Raw genomic sequence first — 22,006 nt, 5'->3', positions numbered from 1 at the left:
GGATGTTTTTCAGAGGCAGGGACAGGGAGACTCATCAGGATCGAGGGAAAAATGAACGGAGCAAAGTACAGAGAGATCCTTGATGAAAACCTGCTCCAGAGCGTTCAGGACCTCAGACTGGGGAGAAGGTTAACACACAGCCAAGACAATGCAGGAGTGGCTTCGGGACAACCCGCACGAGTATAATTCATCGGCTGATCCCTCCTGATGACCTCCTTAACCCATAGGAAGTCCAACCCTGTTGACTAATTTAAAAGTATGCAAGTCCTCAATGGTAATTTCCAAGCAGAAACTAGTTATTTCCAATTAATGATCTCTATCAATTTCTCTGTTCTCAACACACCATACGGAAGTACCTAGCTAGCACCACTGGAGGGAAGTGAAAGACCACACTTTTGTCTCTTGTTCTTTTTTCAAATAATAAATTGTTTCCATTTGTATTTATTTATAATTTTGACATGCCACATAAGCAATTTGTTTAACAATTGAATTTTAGACATTAAATATCACATTAGTTGCGTCCGAAATGGTACCCTATTCCCTGTACAGTGCACTACTTTTGACCCGTGTCCATTGGGCTCTGTTCAAAAGTTGTGCACTTCATATTGAATCGGGTGCTATTTGAGACATGGGCATGGTTTTGGTATTGTGTTGTTCCTGGGATGTCATATTTGCACAAGCAACTTGACAATCAATAGCCTCTAATCAAAATTTAGATTTCTGACAATATCTGATAGATGGAGCCCAGCATGTGTCTTTTTGAGAGTATCTTCTCAATGTCTGAGGGTTGCATCCCAAATGGTACCCTGTTCCCTATATGGACACTTATGGACATTTAACCCTGTGGGCTCTGGTCAAAAGTATTGCACCATGTAGGGAATAGGTTGCCACTCTGAATAAATCCCTCTACGGTTTCAAGACAGCGGTCGTGGAGATGGTATTTACTTTCTTGACATGAATAATGTAACTCTGTTGAGGTAATGGTTGTGTTAACTTAGGCTACAGTACTCTGTGCTGAACATTAATTATACAATGTGAATATTTTTTCCCATTGACAAAAGCAAATTAAATTGTCTTGAAAATCAGAGTGATTTTGATGTGGGGTTAAATTAATCTAGGCTCCAAATGTTATATTATATTCTTGGTGGCAAAAAAACGAGTAGCCCATCCCACTAGGACAACACTGGTTGAATCAACGTTGTTTCCACGTCATTTCAATGAAATTATGTTGAACCAACGTGGAACAGACGTTGAAGTTATGTTGTTTGAAATGTTCGGACCGAACAAAGTTCTCTTTAGGACCCTGGAGACTGCAGTTAATACTTTCAAGCAATGTCACCTGTTACGTTCAAAGGGGAAGCCGCGATGGTGGCGCTCTATGGTGTATATATATATATATATGTATATACACCATACATCATTGGTGGTGTTAGTGTATCCTTTTTGCGCTTGGTAAAAGGCTTTTGAAGTTAATATTTACGTCCATCTAGCGCCTTCGCGTTACTAAATAAAGAGCGTCGCAAAGACACAGCAAGGCAGTCTTCAAATTTGTGAACAGTTTCCCAGGTAAGAAGACAACGCATCATTGCGCCTCTTGTATCTTATCAGGAATTGTGTTATTTCTTGTTGCACTAGATAGGGTGAATTTATATTGCAACAATGTAGCCTTTACGTTTTCATATAACTATCTGTAATTTCCTGTGAGGCACTGGATATCAAGATAAATCAATTGAGATACACGATAAAGATCGTGACATATTATGATTCTGTTGTATCCTATCTGTCATACACTAGTTATTTTTGTCATTGTGTAAATCAAAGGGACACCTGTATTTTAACACTTTTTATATTTACTAACTGTAGTCATTTCTAATCGGCCATACTCTCATACTTCCTGATATTTTTGTCACAAACAATTTCCTGTTAAATTGCATCATGTTACACGCTCGAGCTGATCTTCTTAGTTGATGAGGCAACCTTTTTTAAAACGGCCAGTGGTTTCAAGGAATGCGCGTCCTTGGGACGTCCCTACCCTAAGGTCCCAAGGAGCCGCTTTGGCACGGACCGTTTAAAAACTACAAGGTTAACGTTTTCCTTGGAAATTGAATTCATTGGAGTTCAGTTCTGGGTATACATTGCCTTCCATTAATCGGTAGTTAGTTACTTTCAAAATCCTATTTAGTTTAGTAGTGTTACATTGTTGCGGTTTTGATGTTCACTTCGTGTCTCTCTGTAGTTTCTGTCTAGCCCAAGATTGTACTCATATGTCATGTCCTACCATTACTCTTTACGGTCCAAGGACCTTATACAGTGAGCTCCAAAAGTATTGGGGCAGCACTTTTGGATTTTAAATGATACAATGACTATGAGGTTAAAGTGCAAACTGTCAGCTTTAATTTGAGGGTATTTTCATCTGCTTAGAAAGTACATCACTTTTTGTACATTGTCCCCCCATTTTAGGGGATCAAAAGTATTGGGACAAATTCAATTATACATTATGTGCATTAAAGTAGTAGTAAGTTAAGTATTTGGTCCAATATTCATAGCACGCAATGCCTACATCAAGCTTGTGACTCTAGAAATGTGTTAGCTGCATTTGCTGTTTCTTTGGATTGTTTCAGATTATTTTGTGCCCAATAGAAATGAATGGTAAATAATGTATTTGTCATTTGAGTCACTTAAAAGAAAAATGTAAATAACAATAGAATGTTTCTTAACACTTCTACATTAATGTTGATGCTACCGTGATTATGTATAGTCCTTAATTAATCGTGAAATGAGTGAGAAAGTTCAATGCACAAATATCAGTCACTCCACCTGGTAAACCAGTTTTATGGGTGGCCCTCCTATTCTCACTGCATAGTGAAATTATATTTAGCATTGCATTCACTGATAGCCATAAAGGGAATACTTTGAAGTGGAGTATTGTTATGGTACAAATTCCATCCATTATAGAAATATAAATGTTTGTCGATACACTTTTCAACAAAATATTAAAGGCCCAGTGCAGTCAAATGTTATTTTCCTGTGTTATATAAATAAATAAACAGTGAGGTTAGAATAATATTGTGAAACATGATAATGCCCAAATTAGTGTAAGAGCTGTCTGAAAAGACCGCCTGAAATTTCAGCCTGTTTTGGTGGGATGGAGTTTTGGCCTGCCTGGTAATTAGTTAATAGACCAATAAGAAATAGACTTCCAAACCTTTCTGCCAATAATAGCTAGTTTTCAGTTTTCCCCTACCTGCTCAGACCACTCCCAGGCAGTCCTAGTAAAATTCTTGCTTTCAGAAATTGCTCTTTGCTAAGAAGCTATTAAGTTTCTTTTTGAGCATTTTAATTGAAAACAATCGCAGTAAGATACTTAGTTGTTACACAGAACTTATTTTGTATTGAATTAAAAATGGCTGCATTGGACTTTTTTTTTTTGATGGCATTATTATACATTAATTACATTTTTAATTGAAGGGCATGGCGTTTAATCGAAAGTTCTTCTGAAAACATTTTCCATATCATATGGTAGAACTAGAAAGAGTTGAGGCAGCAAGCCTCTCACCTGCCAGTCTTCCTTTCTACACATTACCAATGTCTGTTCCCAGTATAGGAACAAGCCAAACAGGTTGTCAACTTAAGATGACATTTGAGTCAAGGAGAGTGCACTGTGTGCCCATTGTTGGGCTCTGGAAGCATGAGAGTGTCTTTGATCAATTATGAAGGAGGTAGGATTTCCTTGAGAGGACTGGCTTAAATTAATGATGACAAACTAAGAGTTTGAGGCCCTAAGCAGTGTTCACCTAAGGGTATCATTTATTGTGATTTGATATCCCTCGTAATAAAGCAGGTCATTGTTAAATAGCCTGAGTCCCAGATCTGTTTTGTGACGTGTGTCCAACTCCATTGAATGACCGTAATGGAGTTCACATGACAGCACAAACTGGGTTGTATTCACAAAGAACTAACTGGACGTGAAAGGGCTGACACAGGGAGGGACCACCTGAACTTAAGAAATGAGAAACGCTTGTTTTACTTCAATGTGCGCTAATGAGTGGGACACAGATCTGGGACTCATGCTAGTTGTGGAGCGAAATATGTCCGTTGTGTTTGTTATCAGTCCAGTCATACTCATTCTACTGGTGTTTGTGTCTATGTAAGGTGGCATTCATTAATGTGAATGTGGGTGCTGCTAAGTCAGCCAACAGGGGAAGGCCAACCTGTTGACATGTGCATCCGGGAAGGAGTGGAACAGGTGGGTATATGACGGGTGTGTTCTTGGCTAGAGAAGGTGAATACAGGTGCAATATTCCAAGTTGTTTACCGAGAGGTGTGTTCTGTTTGTTCTTTCACTTTGCTCCCTCTGTATGTGTGTGTGTGTGTGTGTGTGTGTGTGTGTGTGTGTGTGTGTGTGTGTGTGTGTGTGTGTGTGTGTGTGTGAGGCTATTCCTCTGGGGCTCCACCTCTACTCAGGAGAGCGGGAGGGAGACGGAGGGAGAGTAGCTATGACAGCAGAGAAGTGTTATGGCAGTGGCTAGGTACACAGGGACTGTACATGCTGGTTTAGAAGAGCTGACTGGATCACATCTTTTGACATTTGGCATGTAGTTATTATAGTCATCTGGTTTTGGGTAGAACTGCATTTTAAAATGTCTCCTTAGTCTCCATAGATTCGCCTTTGCATCAGGTAAAGAAAGTATTTGAGTCTGTTTTCTGTTTGTTTTGTTCTATTCTGAAACGGGTTTGAGTCCAGTGTCTATTTAAGACAATTATAGTCTCATACTCCAGCTCTTCACTGCTATTACTATGTAATGCCTCCAGTTAATTTATAACTCCAGTGTTTCCCCTAGGATCCCTTAATCTAAATGACATCACCGACCAATTCTATATTAAACCCAAAAGTTATTTAGCTAGCATTACGTTACTGTATCTTAACTAACAATTATAACATACGTCTAGTAATAGGGTTGACTACACTTCCAGGATGACATTTTATTTTACCAGGTTAGTCTCAAAACCTATTTTGCAAGAGAGACCTAGCCAAAAAAAAGCAGCATACAGCTTCAAACATTTACAACATAAACCACAAAGCACCGCAGTTAAAAAAAAATCAGTTTACACATTGAAAAGACTAATTGGTTTTGGGAAGAGTGTTTCAACAAGGGTCAAAACATTGATATCCCCTAAATCATTTTCCACCATAGTTTTTACCCTAGCTGATAAGAATCTAAGGAAGATATGTACAAAAAAATCCTCCAAGGTGACTAGCTAGCTAGCTTGTAATCCTGGAAGTGTAGCTAACCCTATGAATAGAGAGTTGTGCCGCTGCATACATTTAATATAGGGGAAACACTGAACTCTCTTTTATCTCGCTCTCTCAGCGGTGGCCATTTTGAATTGTGACCCACCATGCGTCTGTTCCTGCGTCGGCGCTTATCCCCCCTGAAGCTGGCCCTGGCTGGGGGAACTCTGTTCATGGTGGTCCTGGTGGTCCTACAGAAGGATGTGGGCTCCGGCTCCAACTCTGCCCAGGACCCCTGGTTTCAGGATCTGGTGGAACGCAAGGATCGGGTGCTGGTGATGGTTCGAGGAGCAGTCAACAACCTAGGCTTCCAGGTACAGCTGTATGGGTCCTTTTGGTGGGTGGGTGGGTTGGGGAGGGGGGAGTAGAATAGGGGGAGGGGAGGGGGGGGGTTAATGAACAGACTTTATTGTTTTTGTTTGTTATATAATTATACACTGATCAAGAAAATAAATGCAAAATTAAACAATTTCAAAGATTTTACTGAGTTACATTTCATATAAGGGAATCAGTGAATTGAAATAAATTAATTAGGCCTTGATCTATGGATCTCACATGACTGGGAATACAGATATGCATCTGTTGGTCTCAGATACCTTCAAAAAAAAAATAAGTAAGGGGGGTGGATCAGAAAACAGCGCGACACATCTCCTTCGCATAGATTTGATCAGGCTGTTTATTGTGGAATGTTGTCTCACTCTTCAATGGCTTCGCGAAGTTGGTGGATATTGTCGGGAACTGGAACAAGCTGTCATACACATCGATCCAGAGCATCCCAAACATGCTCAATTAGTGACATGTCTGAGTATGTAGGCCATGGAAGAACTGGACATGTGTAGATAAAAAAAAATAAGCTTTTTGTGCATATGGAACATTTCTGGGATCTTTTATTTCAGCTCATGAAACATGGGACCAACACTTTACATGTTCCGTTTATATTTTTGTTAAGTATACAAGAAATCTAAATAAAATGATAAAATAAAGAAACAATAACCTGGGATTCCAGATCGGAGCTCCCCAGCCCCCTTCAATAGAGGAGCAGCAGGCCACCCCAGACCGCCACTGTCCTCCAGGTCACTACAGTCAGGCAGAGCTGAAGCCGGCCTTGGAGAGGCCCCCACAGGACCCCCAAGGGCCTGGGGCCGAAGGGAGGGGCTACGAGAAAAAGAACATGACACCAGAGGAGGAGAAAGAGAAGGAAAAGGGGATGACTGTTAACTGTTTCAACCAGTTCTCCTCCGACAGGATCTCCCTCAGCCGTAGCCTAGGAGACGACACCCGGCCACCAGAGTAAGACTATGTCTCAATTATCTCTCCTTCATCCTACAAGGTGCACTTATTCACTGTTTTTGAAAGGAAATGACGGGTATAATGAACATGGTGGAAGCTACCACTGGCCCATGCCTATACCAATCTAATGCTTTTAGATTTGTGGGAAGTAGTGAATGAGTGCACATTTTTAGGAGAAACAAAATATTATTGGGATGCACCCTAAAGCTTCAGTCTTAACTGTAACCATGGTGATGAAAGGGATGGGTAGCATATTATTCTTGGGGGTGGTTTCCTAGTCTTGTTCAAAGATGCATTTTCAATAGACTTGTCCTAGATTAGCAAGATTCTCTATTGTTTACTACTGTATTGCTGCAGATGTTTCTTTTTCTTTATTTAATCAACATTTCAAAACCTTGATAGCCATGAAAAGCACAATCAGTTTGGTTTATGTATGAATATTTGCTATGGGATGCTCTTTATATATTGTATATATTGTATTTATATAAGGCTAGGGCATCTACGTAGACACAAACACCCCACATGTGAACTCAAACACAGGGCAGATAATATTGACAGTTTTTTCTTTTCATGACGAACAGTGTCTTGCTCTTCCTTTGCTTCCCAGGTGTGTGGAGCGTAAGTTCCGCCACTGCCCTCCTCTCCCCACCACCAGTGTAATCATAGTGTTCCACAACGAGGCCTGGTCCACCCTGCTGCGTACCGTCTACAGTGTCCTCCACACCTCCCCTGCCGCCCTGCTCACTGAGATCATCATGGTGGACGACGCCAGCACCGCAGGTGAAGAGAAAATAAAATACAGAGAAAATCAATTCTATGGGTTCACTCAAAATGGCCGCCTGTCTACCCATTGTGGCGTCATGGACTTGAATATTTATATGGCTACCGTGGGCATGATGACTCTAAATCAAGTCAAATCCAACTTTATTTGACACATTCTTTTTCTTTTATTTGACCTTTATTTAACCAGGTAGGCCAGTTGGGCCAAACCTGGCCAAGATAAAGCAAAGCAGTGCGACACAAACAACAGAGTTACACATGGGATAAACAAACGTACAGTCAATAACACAATAGGAAAATCTATCCAGTGTGTGCAAATGTAGTAAGATTAGGGAGGTAAACATGCGCCGAATACAACAAGTGTAGACCTTACCGTGAAATTCTTACTTACAAGCCCTTAACCAACAGTGCAGTTCAAGAAGAGTTGAAAATATTTACCAAATAAACTAAAGTAAAAAATTATAAAAAGTAACACAATAAAATAACAATAACGAGGCTATATACAGGGGGTACCGGTACCTAGTCAGTGTGCGGAGGTACAGGTTAGTTGAGGTAATTTGTACATGTAGGTAGGGGTGAAGTGACTATGTATAGATAATAAACAGCGAGTAGCAGCGGTGTACAAAACAAATGGAGGGGGGTAGTCTGTTCAGCAGTCTTATGTTTTGGGGGTAGAAGCTGTTAAGTAGCCTTTTGGTCCTACACTTGGCGCTCCGGTACCGCTTGCCGTGCGGTAGAAGAGAAAACAGTCTATGACTTGGGTGACTGGAGTCTCTGACAATTTTATGGGCTTTCCTCTGACTCCGCCTATTATATACTGTAGGTCCTGGATGGCAGGAAGCTTGGCCCCAGTGATGTACTGGACCTTACACACTACCTTCTGTAGCGCCTTACAGTCAGATGCCTAGTAGTTGCCATACCAGGCAGTGACGCAACCCAGTCTAGGTAATGGAGCCTGATACTAACCATGGGCTAAGAGAAAATCAAAGGGGAACTGTACATTAGGGCACACCAACAGCGAAACGTTTCGTCAGTCATTCTGAAACTAAGGATACTGTTGAAATAAACAAGAAATTGCATTGGCCTCGCTTCACTAATCAAGACTAAAAGAGGATGTGCTTTGACACCTAGTTCAATATCTACTTCTGGACCTTGGAACCTCCTGGCCATATAGTTTGGTTTAATCTCGCGCTGTGTTCTAACAATCGCCTGTATACTAGCTTAAAAAAATATGCTGTGGAAGAAGTGTGATGTCTGTTGTGGCCAGTGAATTGCATACAGTGTGTGTTATTAATACTAAACTGAAACTTGTGACACAATTTCAGACCTCTACGGTCTTGTCTGTTCTAAATGTAACTGGATGTGTGTGTGTGTGGGGGGGGGGTATTTAACATTTATTTAACTAGGCAAGTCAGTTAAGAACAAACTCTTATTTATAATGATGGCCTGGCAAAAGGCCTGTTGGGACGGGGGCTGGGATTGAAAATGTAAAACAAAAATATATATAAATGTAGGACAAAACACTCATCACAACAAGAGAGAGAACACAACACTGCATAAAGAGAGACCTAAGATGACAACATAGCAAGGCAGCAACACAACATAACAACATGGTAGCAGCACAAAACATATTACAAACATTATTGGGCACAGACAACAGCACAAAGGGCAAGAAGGTAGAGACAACAATACATCACGCAACGCAGCCACAACTGTCAGTTAGAGTGTCCATGATTGAGTCTTTGAATGCAGATATTGAGATAAAACTGTCCAGTTTGAGTGTCTGTTGCAGGTCGTTCCAGTCGCTAGCTGCAGCGATATAAAAAGACGAGCGACCCAGGGATGTGTGTGCTTTGGGGACCTTTAACAGAATATTCCTTACCTGCCGATCTATAAATTATGTGACATTTGTTTTAGAGATGTTCAGAACAAGGTTAAGGGTAGAGAAAGCTTGTTGGACACTAAGAAAGCTTTATTGTAGAGTAGTTAACACAAAATCCGGGGAGGGGCCAGCTGAGTATAAGACTATATTATCTGCATATAAATGGATGAGAGCTTCCTACTGCCTGAGCTATGTTGTTGATGTAAATTGAGAAGACCGTGGGGCCTAGGATTGAGCCTTGGGGTACTCCCTTGGTGACAGGCAGTGGCTGAGATAGCAGATTGTCTGACTTTATACACTGCACTCCTTGAGAGAGGTAGTTAGCAAACCAGGCCAAAGACCCCTCAGAGACACCAATACTCCTCTGCCGGCCCACAAGAATAGAATAGTCTACCATATCTAAAGCTTTGGCCAAGTCAATAAAAATAGCAGCACAACATTGCTTAGAATCAAGGGCAATGGTGACATCATTGAGGACCTTTAAGGTTGCAGTGACACATCCATAACCTGAGCGGAAACCAGATTGCATACCAGAGAGAATACTATAGTTACCGTCCTGTCCCATCACGTTTAGAAAGCAATGTATTATGTAGAACAGATATGACTGTCTGGCAGTATTGAGAATTGTGTCAGTTCTATTCATTACATTCCTATGTACATGTCACTGAACACACCCCTGCGATGCTGGTCTTGACCTCCTGTCATTAACCGCTCCACCCTCACCTGATGAAAATAATGTTGTATTACCTGAAGAGCCAGCCACATTCCTAACTAAACATGAAGTTTCGTGTTTGTGTTTAATTGATGTCTAGTTTTTACATAGTTCACCCAAATTACAAAATGACATATATTGGTTTCATTACCCTGTAATCAGTCTATGGACAAGGTATGACTGTAATCTATGCTTTGTAGTGGTTTGCCTGACCACTGTTTCAAATGTTGTTTAGAATTTGTGACACAATCCAATGCAAGTCAATGCTACCCATATTAGCATTTCCTTTCTTAATGTCCAAATCATCCTTAGGTTTAAGAGAATGGATTGTATAACCGAATTAAGTTACTTATAGGTTTGTACATGAAGAACAAAAATGATACCATTGACTTGCATTGGATTGTGCCACAAATACAAACAATTTTGATTTGAAAGAGTGGCCAGGTGAACAAAACCAAAAGCAAGGATCATACATTGTCCATAGACTGCTTATAGGGTTAGGAAACCAATGTAATTTAGGTGAACTATCCCTTTAAGCCATGGGTGTCAAACTCTGGCCCGTGGGCCAAATTTGGCCCGCGGGGTAATTATATTTGGCCCGCGAGACAATACCAAATTACTACTAGAGCTGGCCCGCCGGTATTATACAGCGCATTCACCACTAATACTACGAATCCCATAATGCTCTGCTGTTTTCGCGCGCCAATCAAGACAGGACCCAGAAACGCTCTCTCCTCTGTGACAGTAGTCATAGCAACATAGACGCTACAACTGTCAGCGAGCTAACCCTTCCCAAAAATGGCGAAAAGAAAGGCAGAAAACAGGAGCTTTCTGGACAAGTGGGAGGCAGAATATCTGTTTACATATGTAAAAGACAAACCTGTTTGTCTTGTTTGTGGAGTCAATGTGGCTGTAAGTAAGGAGTACAACATTAGACGACACTATGAAACGAAACACCATGACAAATACAAGGACCTGGACATGACTCAAAGGAGCCAGAAAGTAGAGGAGATGAAAAGAAGTTTGGTTTCACAACAGAATATGTTTAAAAAAGCCACATCACAAAGCGAGGCTGCTGTAAAGGCTAGTTATATAGTGGCAGCAGAGATCGCAAAATCAGCCCGGCCCTTTAATGAGGGAGAGTTCATGAAAAAGTGCATGATGAAGGTTTGTGACCTCGTATGCCCAGAGAAAAAACAAGCATTTTCAAACGTGAGCCTGAGCAGGAACACAGTAGCTGATCGCACATGTGATCTTGCCACCAATCTGTATGACCAGCTGATGGAAAAGGGAAAAGATTTTGTTGCGTTCTCCTCGCTGTGGATGAGAGCTGCGACGCATCTGATACTGCTCAGCTGTCAGTCTTCATCCGTGGAGTGGACTCAAATCTGTGTGTTACGGAGGAGCTATTAGGATTCAAATCAATGCATGGCACAACCACAGGAAAGGAAATCTTTGAGGAGGTTTCCAAATGTGTAACTGAAATAAAGCTGCCGTGGGATAAACTCGTTGGATTAACGACAGATGGTGCGCCAGCGATGTGTGGTAAAAAGAGTGGACTGGTGGGCATGGTTCGGGAGAAGATGCGGGAAGAGAACTGTGCAGGTGAGCTAACTGTTTACCACTGCATCATACATCAGGAAGCACTGTGTTCCAAAGCCCTAAAGATGGAACATGTTATGACCACAGTAACACAGGTAGTTAACTTTATAAGAGCCAAAGGTCTAAATCACCGCCAGTTTAAATCTTTTCTGGAGGAGTGTGGTTCGGAATACGCAGACGTGCCGTATCACACAGAGGTGAGATGGCTAAGCAGAGGAAAAGTACTGAACAGATGTTTCGAGCTGCGTGAGGAAATATGTCAATTCCTGGAAACCAAAGGGAAGGATACAGCAGAGCTCTGGGAGCAAAAGTTCCTGTGTGAGCTGGCCTTTCTCTGTGACATCTCGAGCCATCTCGATGCGCTGAACCTGCAGCTTCAGGGGCGGGGGTGCATCATCACAGACATGTACGCTGCAGTGAGGGCCTTCAAAACTAAACTGTGCCTGTGGGAGAATCAGATGCTGCAAGGAAACCCTTGCCATTTTCCCTGCTGCCAATCCATAAAAGCGCAGATCTCTACCGCCGTGTTCCCATGCGCACAGTTTGCTGAAAAACTCAGTGTTCTCGCCGCTGAGTTTAGCCGGCGATTTGCCGACTTCGATGCCCAGAAATGCAAGTTTGAACTGCTTAGTAATCCCTTCGCAGTTGATGTGGAAAATGCACCAACCAACATCCAAATGGAGCTGATTGAACTCCAGTGCAACGACACGCTGAATTCAAAGTATGATGCTGTGGGCGCCGCACAGTTTCCACGGTTCATCCCTGACACAATGCCTCAGCTCCGCACCCAAGCTGCTCAGATGCTCTCCATGTTCGGCAGCACTTATCTATGCGAGCAACTTTTCTCCTCGATGAAGATGACCAAAACAACTCACAGGAGACGTCTGACTGATGAACATCTTCGCTCGATACTGAGGATTTCTTCAGCTCAGAGCTTGAGCCCAGACATTGATGAACTAGCATCCAAGAAGAGATGCCAGGTATCTGGCTTGGGCACATCAGATTAGACCAGTGTGCAATAATTAACGTTTTCTTTATGCACTTTTTCTTGCTACAAGGCATGGGCTTGAATGGTTGATTGATTTATTATCATTTTATTTGTAAAATTATTAGCCAGTGGAAAAAGTTTATTTTGGTATTTAAATCAGAAGGCTGCAAATAGAAAAGAGGCATACAATTTTTATTTAAATTTTATTTATTTAATAAATGAATGCCATTGATGTGTTTTTTCATTTGAAATTCGATTTTGCATGTCTCCACTATTAAATTATATATTGTATGGTAATAAGCGATGCTTGTTCCATATTCAATGTTAAAGCAAAACTTGTTTGGGTCCATATTAAAAGGTTAATTTGTTCAATGTTGGCCCGTGACTTTGTTCAGGTTTTACATTTTGGCCCACTGGGTATTTGAGTTTGACACCCCTGCTTTAAGCGATTCCCTCCGATGCTCCAGCTCACCTTAAGAAAAGAATGTCATAACAGGTATGTGTTTTCTCCTTTCTACCAGAACACCTGGGGACTCGGCTGGATGAGTATGTGAAGCAGCTAAAGATAGTGAAGGTGGTGAGACAGCAGGAGAGGAAGGGCCTGATCACTGCCAGGCTCCTGGGGGCCCGGGGAGCCCTGGGAGAGATACTCACCTTCCTGGATGCTCACTGTGAGTAGCTAGCCCATGATGGATGAATAAATGAGTGCCTGATAACAGCCAAGCTCCTAGGGGCCAGGAGGACACAGAGAAATATACTCACTTTCCTGAATGCTCACTTTCAGTAACTAGCCCACAAGGGATGGATGGATTCATTCATTAATACTCGGGGGCCCAGGGAGAGACCTAACTTTCTGGATGCATAATGTGACTAGCTAGCCAACTAGGAAAACATATATGTTGGCCTATGGCACAGATGTATGCCAGAGTCTATATGGATTTGAATACAGCCCTCTGCCCTTTGACTCGACCTTCTCCATCTCCTACTGTACCTTTACTGTACTTTCTGTTCAAAAGCACAAACAATACGATAGGAGATGGATTGATGCACTGTGACTAGCTAGCTCACAAGGCCAGAGCAACACAACTAACTCCTTGTTGACCCCCCCATCCCTTTTTGCTATCCCACAAGGAAGGATAGGTGTTGTGGGTAAAATATTTCCCAAGTGATCAATCCAATTACAACCATTGTGTTACAACTTTATTTGCATGAATGTTTAGAACAGATTTACTACCTGCGGTTCTTTTTTCAAGCAGTGAACAGTTGAAACCTGCTCTTCGGGTTTCCCTGCTAGAACTAGATGTATGACCACATTCCACTCACGTAAGCTTAGAGATATGCAATGTAGTGGAGTGACGAAGGGCTATACATACAGACAAAAGGCAATAGATACTAATGTACTGGAGATAAAGGCTTTGCAGTGATGTATAAAACATATACAAAAACATACACAAATACTGTGAATTCCCGACAAGGTTGTTTGCATAATGTGATGTTGTCAGACAATTGTGAACACAGATTACATATCATTGACAGAATGCTCAGGACTCATCCTGGGGGTCTGTTGAGGCCAGGAGGATGCAGAGTTACACAATGTTCACGTAGTAAAGTATTGTGTAGAATAGACAGGATTTTCTGTTGTGTAGAATTGGGAGTGGTGTCAGCTCCACAAATGTTAGCCAACTGAACTCCGCAATGTTTGCCAAATAAGCTCCATTCATTGTATCTCAATCTGTAATGCTTCACAATGTTTGCCAACTGCCAACTACCGACTTCTTGTACTTTGAAAACTTTTTACACCTGCTGAACTCTACCCTCCTCTCCCGTCCCCAGGTGAGTGTTTCCATGGCTGGCTGGAGCCCCTGCTGGCTCGTATCGTGGAGGAGCCAACAGCCGTGGTCAGCCCAGAGATCACTACCATCAACCTGAATGACTTTACCTTCAACAAGCCTGTAGCCACCGCTAAGGCCCGCAACAGAGGGAACTTTGACTGGAGCCTCAGCTTTGGCTGGGAAGGCATCCCCGAGCATGAGAGCAACAGACGCAAAGACGAGACCTACCCCGTCAAGTAAGGGCTAAGGACCCACCTAACATGTTTCATAGAGTACATTGCCTTCCGACAGCTAGTGGAGAGGTCCTTCGGGTAGAGTATGTGTCGTGAATATAGTGCTGTGATTGCTGAAGTTGTTTGCAATATATTCTGATTTGTTTTCATCTTACAATTCAGCATATGTTATATTCTGCACTTGAAGTATGTATCAGATCACTACTCGGCAATCAGACTATGTATATTCCATAATGTTGCATTGGACATCTAGTATCTGTTACTCACCTCTGCATGTCTGTTCATTCAGAACTCCAACGTTTGCCGGTGGTCTCTTCTCCATCTCCAAGAAGTACTTTGAACACATCGGAACGTACGATGACAAGATGGAGATCTGGGGGGGTGAGAATGTGGAGATGTCCTTTAGGGTTAGTTTCCCCTCTTTCCTCTAACAATGTTATTATAAAGGAATATATATCAAATACTAAAGCTAGTCTTAAACAGAGCCATATATAGAGAGTTTGCTGATTATGGTTTCTCTCAAAGACATTCAGTTGATTATTACCTCAATTCAATTGGTTGAATGGTGTCATGTGACCTCGATGTTGTATATGGCTCTGGGCCTGTATCTACAAAGCATCTCAGAAAAGGTCTTAGGAATCCTGTTAACCTGTTTTTTGTGAGCATGTGTATCTGTAGTAGGAATTTCCGGGTGAATAAAAACAAGCACAGCCGTAGGTAAAGTTAATCAAAATCTGGTTTATTACAAGTTGCAACAAGGAGACCCCACTCAGCACAGAAGCGGAGCAAATGTCTATCTGGCCTCTTGGAGACAGGCCCTATATATCCTAATCAGACAGCACCAAATGTCCTGTAAACACCAGCCCAAAATGTTTGTAGGAAGTCAAAGCAACTTTGTCTAACTTTGTCAGCTGCTACAGAATCACACTGTTCACAGAATGTCATCAATACAATTCAACAGTGAATAATCGGTGTCCCTGTGCCTCCATTGACAAAGCAGGTCACTAAGTTAGCCAGCTAACTTCAATAAACCTTCTCCTAGGTGTGGCAGTGTGGCGGCCAGCTGGAGATCATTCCGTGTTCCGTGGTGGGTCACGTGTTCCGTACCAAGTCACCCCACACCTTCCCTAAAGGTACTGAGGTCATCACAAGGAACCAGGTACGACTCGCAGAGGTCTGGATGGATGACTACAAACACATCTACTATCGACGCAACAGTAACGCTGCCAAGATGGCCAAGGAGGTAGGCTTATGTTCTCAATCAACTCAAAGTTTCATATACTGTACTGTTAGATATAGTGCTGTGCATTAAACATCTACAACCGACGCAACCAGAACGCTGCTAAAATGTAACAAGTGGTGAGAGAACAGGGTTAAGCCTATGGCATGTTTTCGTTCACTCCAAGTTCCATAATAATTGTAGATAATCTTGTGTTGCCAGACTTGGTAATCTCACATTCGTTCGACACAGAAGGAAAGGCTGAATGAAGGTTAACTGTTAGACAACACACTACTGTGCAAAATGTGTCGGCCTGCGCATACTGCAATCTGTTTATTATAAGATATTATTATTTATCTGGAATAGGCTAAACTACAATAAATATGTTCTTATGAGTGCCTATATACTGTAGGCAGCAACACTTGTGCCACGCTGATCCCTAACACAGGGCCCCCCACATGGGTGAGTGCTCAGCCCCCTCCGTTGCCATGCATGTCTCCAACTCAATCATCAAGTTTACTGACAACAACGGTGGTAGGCCTGATTACCAACAATGATGAGACCGCCTACAGGGAGGAAGTGATAGCCCTGACGGAGTGGCACCAGGAAAATAACCTCTCCCTTAACAAAACGCTGATTGTGGACTACAGGTGACAGCAGAGAGAGCACGCCCCCATCCACATTGATGGGGTCGCAGTGGAGAGGATCAAAAGCTTGAAGTTCCTCGGCGTGCACATCACTGACTACCTGAAATGGTCCCTTCACACAGACAGCGTGATGAAGAAGGAGCAACAGCACCTCTTCAACCTCAGGAGGCTGAAGAAATCTGGCTTGGCCCCTAAGACCCTCACAAACTTCTACATATGCATCATTGAGAGCATCCTGTTGGGCTGTATCACCGCCTGGTACAGCAATTGCACCGTCCGCAAACGTAGGGCTCTCCAGAGGGTGGTGTGGTCAGCCTAACGCATCACTGGACATCTACAGCACCCGCTGTCACAGGAAGGACAAGAAGATCATCAAGCACCAGAGCCAAGGCCTGTTCACCCCGCCACCATCTAGAAGGCAGAGACAGTACAGCTGCATCAAAGCTGGGACCGAGAGACAGCTTCTATCTCCAGGCCATCAAACTGTTAAACAGTCACCACTAGCCTTAGTCACTGTTCTAGCTGGCTACCACCTGGTACTCTACCCTGCACCGTAGAGACTACTGCCCTATGTACATAGTCATTGAACGCTGGTCACTTTTAAACATGTTTAAATAACGTTTTACCCACTTTGTATGTAAATACTGTATTCTTGTCATGGCTCATTCTATGTAACTACTGTTATGCACACCTTTTTCTATTCATATACTGTCCATAATGTCTTTACACACCATTATATGTATATCCATTACATACTGAACAAAAATATAAACACAACCTGCAACAATTTCTAAGATTTTACTGAGTTACAGTTCATATAAGGAAATCAGTCATGGATTTCTATGGATTTCACATGACTGGGAATACAGATATGCATCTGTTGGTCACAGATACCTTTAAAATAAATGGGCCTCATAATGGGCATCCGGATCTCGTCACAGTATCTCTGTGTATTCATATTACCATTACCCCCCCCCCCCCACCACCACCACCATGGGGCACTCTGTTCACCACTACTTCATCAGAAAACCGCTCGCCCACACGACCCCATGCACGTGGTCTGCGGTTGTAAAACCAGTTGGACGTACTGCCAAATTCTCTAGAACAACGTTGGGGGTGGCTTATGGTAGAGAAATGAACATTCAATGCTCTGGCAACAGCTCTGGTGGACATTCCTGCAGTCAGCATGCCAACTGCATACTCCCTCAAAACTTCAGACATCTGTGGCATTGTTTTTTGTGTGTTTTTTTTCTAGACATCATTGCGCTGTTGGAGCTAGAAACACAGGCATTTCGCTGCACCTGTGATAACATCTGCAAATCTATGTATATGACCAATGCTTTTTGATTTGACATGACTACCGTTATATGGGGTTAAAGTAACTGTCCAGTCATTCCAGATTTCTATGAAATATGACCTTTAATTACTTATAATATGAATGAAATAATAGTTTTCCTTCCAAGAAATGGTCATTTAAGTATGTTGAAAAGCAGCTTTTCTGTGTTGGAATAGTGTGGACGTACCCTAACAACAGAATGGTGTAGGTGTATACTGGTCATTAAATATTCACGCAAGTAAACCGCTGATTGGCCAGATCATCCTCCTCAGGATTATGACATCATACTCTGAGGAAATAGCAATACTCTTTTTAATGGTCTGTTTGAGATACAAATTTGATGTGGGGGTTTTTAAAGTGTTTTTTAAAATTATTATTATTTTATTTTTTTATATATATATATTTCTCAAATGTATGCGTTGGCCACAAATACGAGTATCGAACGAGTCAACAACATTATTTGGGTATGAGAAATGTCAGATTTTCACTGGACAGTTACTTTAAAGTTAACTATCAGAGCACAGGATTGAGCAAGTCACTTGTTCCTGTCTCACTCCTTTCCACTACTCTGTGTATGTTGCAGAAAGGATTTGGTGACATCTCGGAGCGTGTGAATCTGAGGGAGAGGCTGCAGTGTAAGAACTTCACCTGGTATCTGAATACTATTTACCCCGAGGCGTTCGTGCCAGACCTCACCCCTACCAAGTTCGGAGCGGTACGTTTTGTTCCATTCAGGTGTACAAACTATCAGACCTGGTTTCAAGTACTATTTGAAGTATTTTGAAATTCTTTAGCTGTTCATGATTGAGCTTGCCTGTTGCCATGAAAATAATAGAGATGTCTCAAAAGTGCAAATCCTGCTCATTAAATGCAGGGTTTAGTCAGGCAGGCCAAAACAAATGCTACAAGTATTTGAGGTAACACTTTTGGGGGGGATAGTCCATCTATAGATGCTCTATAAGTAACATTTCAAATAAATATCTACTAACCCTAAACTTGACCCTAACACTGACCCAACCCGTTATTCTAAACCTAACCGTAACCTTAGCAAGCAGTTGCTTATCGACAGATGGTTTATTGATAGTATGACCATCTGTAGAGCATCTACATAAAGTGTGACTAGGAAAATACTGTACATGATGGCGATGCATAAGTGTTCATTGTTAAATGTGTGTGCGTGCAGATTAAGAACTCTGGTGCTCAGAGCTGTCTGGATGTGGGAGAGAAAAATGAAGGAGGGAAGCCACTGATCATGTACACGTGCCACAATATGGGGGGTAACCAGGTACTGTACATTCACTCACACTGTCAGAGGAGGCTGTTGGGAGGATATGTAGGAGGACTGTCTCATTTGTAATGGCATGGAATAAATGGAAAGGTATCAAACCTATGGAAAACGCATGTTTGACTCCTATAGCTCCTCTCACCAGCCTCCGCTGTACTCTATGGTTGTGTGGAGGGATATTCTGATATTGATACGCATTCAACAACAGTATGTTCAGTCAACTTTTGGAATTCCATATTCAGGTTTATAGGCAAAGTTTTTGTTTAGCTTTTATTTCAATCACATTGAGATTGACATCTATTTTTCAAGTGAACCCCGACGATCTTCAATAATAAGTCCCCAGCACCATATGACAGTGATGTTTGATTCCATATGCTTATCTCTCCTGCTGTTTCCCCAGTACTTTGAGTACACGTCTCATAAGGAACTGCGTCACAACATAGGGAAGCAGCTGTGTCTACAGGCCAACACCCAGCCAGACCAGGTTAAGATTGAGCTCTGTACACTAAAAGGAATAGGGACTAGCGTGGCCCCACAACAGGAGTGGCTCTTTACAGAGGTAAGGAAGCATCACCTGGACAAGCATGCACGCACGCATATGCAGTGCATTCAGAAATTTTTCAGACCCCTTCACTTTTTCCACATTTTGTTACGTTACAGCCTTATTAAATTGTTTTTCCCCCCTCATCATCAATACCCATAATGACAAAGCAAAAACTGTTTTTTAGTATTTTTTTGCAAATGTATTCAAATAAAAATCTAATTTACATAATTATTCAGACCCTTTTCACTCTGATGTTTTTCTTACGATGTACCCAATGATTAATGAAAACTTCCTATGTCCTCATTGTGGTTTTACAGATGTGATTAATACGTCTTATTTACACACTTTATTCAAATATTTATGAAAAGCATATTGTTATATTTGGTAGCACTTATTTGTTTTTCCTTCGCCTCCAACCACTTTCGATGTGTGGAATGGGATGTGGGTGGGGCTAGGGTCTACATAAGCTTACGATACGTAAGCTTATTAAAGATCAGTGATACTATCAAGAGCAGTGTGAGGTTTCCTTTTTCCTTCATCTTGTTCAACTGTTTCAATGCACCTGCAAAAAAAGATTGCTCAGATGTGCGAGTGCCTTTTGAATTCTGAAGGATGACCAATGGAAACAGGATTCACCTGAGCTCAATTTCGAGTTTCATAGCAAATGGTCTGAATACTTTAGTAAACAAGGTATTTTATTTCTAGAAAACCTGTTTTCACTTTGTCATTTATGGGCATTGTGTGTAAATTATGATTTTTTTCCCCCAATTTATTCCATTTTAGAATAAGGCTGTAACGTAACAAAATGTGGAAAAAGGGAAGGGGTCTGAATACTTTCCGAAGGCACTGTATATCACACACGCATACACATTTCTAGATCTGCTGGGAGACATTTTTTAGACTCCTCGTTCTTGAAGAGTGCCTTTGTAAAGCATGTGTGACTGATGAAATAAACGCAATGAAGGACATTTAATCTGTTTAGGTAACTATCTGTTAACGATCTTTCACAACGCACAAGAGAAGTTATTGCTCTAGATCTAATCTGTCCACAGCAGACCCAGTGTTATCCCACTGCAGTACATGGTTTTTTAACCCTCTGCCCTCTCTAGGAGAATCTCCTCAAGAACCCACCAAGTGGAAAGTGCTTACTCCTGAAAGGGGGCCAGATAGTGATGGACGACTGTAAAGCAGCTGACCTCAACCAGCACTGGGCATTCAGTTGACCCCTAACCTTCGACCCCTGACCTTAAGCAGAACTGAAGCTTTCACTAGACGTTGGCCCACCCCCCACCCCCTGCCCCCCGCCAGCCCATCCACCCATAGATGCTATTAACAAACGTATAGACCCTACCAATCTACCTATAGACTCTGGGTCAAGCAGGCAGTACTAGCACCAGTACTAGCTGAACCTGACAGGACATGAGTCATACTGCACTGGAGACCATTGATGACCTAAGTGGAGTGGACATAGAATATAGAGTGCTGACTGTGCTATGGCAGTGCACACCTAAGTGAAGGTTCTCAGGATAACCACTTTTAACTATATATTTATGATAATAGAGACTCGTGAATGAAGGTTTCTTCTCGTGGAGTGTGTGGACAGTGGACTCTGCAGCCTGGGTTGTGTTCAGTAGGGAGAAAATGTTTTGGAATGGAGTGAAACGGGGAGAACTTAGGCCTACTACCCGAACTTATCCAGAAAGAGCACATATCTTAGTTTTCTGTTGCAAAACGTTTTGCCACTGTGTGCCCTACTGGACACGACCCTGGAGTGGCAGGAAGGAGGTCTCTTCCAGACAACTAGGACCTCAACCTAGAAGTGTGTTCTCTTTTTTTTATCATAGTTTTGCTTGTCTTAACTTATCTTGTCAGGTAATGAATGTAGATATAGTGAATGTTGTTTCTGTGACAATACTGCCAAAGGGAAAGGTGTCCATTTTTTTAAATAAAGTTTTATCTGTATACAGTTGGATTATTTGTCATACGAGTGAAATAACTGATCCCGTGTGTCTCAGTTGGTAGAGCATGGCTCTTGCAACACCAGGGTTGTGGGTTTTATTCCCACAGGGGACCAGTAGAAAAATGTAAGTACTCACTACTTACTGTAAGTCGCTCTGGAGAGCATCTGCTAAATGACACAAAATAGCTTTTACTTTTAAAATGCTGATAAGAAACTGTCGGTGTCCCAAATGGCACCCCATTCCCTACATAATGAAGATCTTCCTACAATAATAAACATTCCTCCGTGTGACTGAGTGAGCTGTTGAATAGGCTAGTCAATGAATATCTTATTTTTCCAGCAATTGTTTACAGACCGATTATTTCACTTATAATTCACTATATCACAATTCCAGTGGGTCAGA

The 22,006-nt window shown here is 42.0% G+C and overlaps 1 protein-coding gene across 3 annotated transcripts; it reads left to right on the top strand.

Annotated features, from left to right (window-relative positions):
- The first annotated feature begins 1,333 nt into the window (after window positions 1-1,333).
- galnt6 (UDP-N-acetyl-alpha-D-galactosamine:polypeptide N-acetylgalactosaminyltransferase 6 (GalNAc-T6)) lies at window positions 1,334-21,615 on the top strand. Of its 3 annotated transcripts, none has more exons than XM_029622858.2 (12): window positions 1,334-1,566; window positions 5,373-5,607; window positions 6,300-6,583; window positions 7,191-7,363; window positions 13,069-13,218; window positions 14,381-14,615; window positions 14,902-15,019; window positions 15,655-15,855; window positions 18,398-18,529; window positions 18,998-19,099; window positions 19,500-19,658; window positions 20,753-21,615. In XM_029622858.2, the coding sequence occupies exons 2-12, from the start codon at window positions 5,401-5,403 to the stop codon at window positions 20,864-20,866; spliced, it is 1,875 nt and encodes a 624-aa protein (XP_029478718.1). In that variant the 5' UTR covers window positions 1,334-1,566; window positions 5,373-5,400; the 3' UTR covers window positions 20,867-21,615. The 3 variants fall into 3 exon arrangements, with proteins under 3 accessions (XP_029478718.1, XP_029478719.1, XP_029478720.1); XM_029622859.2 differs by lacking the exon at window positions 1,334-1,566 and adding an exon at window positions 3,529-4,246; XM_029622860.2 differs by lacking the exon at window positions 1,334-1,566 and adding an exon at window positions 4,279-4,678.
- The last annotated feature ends 391 nt before the right edge of the window (window positions 21,616-22,006 follow it).

The sequence above is a fragment of the Oncorhynchus nerka genome, linkage group LG20 (genome assembly GCF_034236695.1).
Source record: "Oncorhynchus nerka isolate Pitt River linkage group LG20, Oner_Uvic_2.0, whole genome shotgun sequence".
NCBI classification, from domain to species: Eukaryota; Metazoa; Chordata; class Actinopteri; order Salmoniformes; family Salmonidae; genus Oncorhynchus; species Oncorhynchus nerka.
Note: the sequence above shows the minus strand (reverse complement) of the source record. Positions and strands in the feature narration are given on the sequence as shown.

Excerpts from the sequence above, each read along its gene's own strand:
- galnt6 (XM_029622858.2), top strand. The coding sequence starts at position 5,401 with ATGCGTCTGTTCCTGCGTCGGCGCTTATCCCCCCTGAAGCTGGCCCTG. Across the intron at positions 14,616-14,901 it reads GACGAGACCTACCCCGTCAA|AACTCCAACGTTTGCCGGTG; the intron begins GTAAGGGCTAAG and ends CTGTTCATTCAG. Across the intron at positions 15,856-18,397 it reads CTGCCAAGATGGCCAAGGAG|AAAGGATTTGGTGACATCTC; the intron begins GTAGGCTTATGT and ends TGTATGTTGCAG.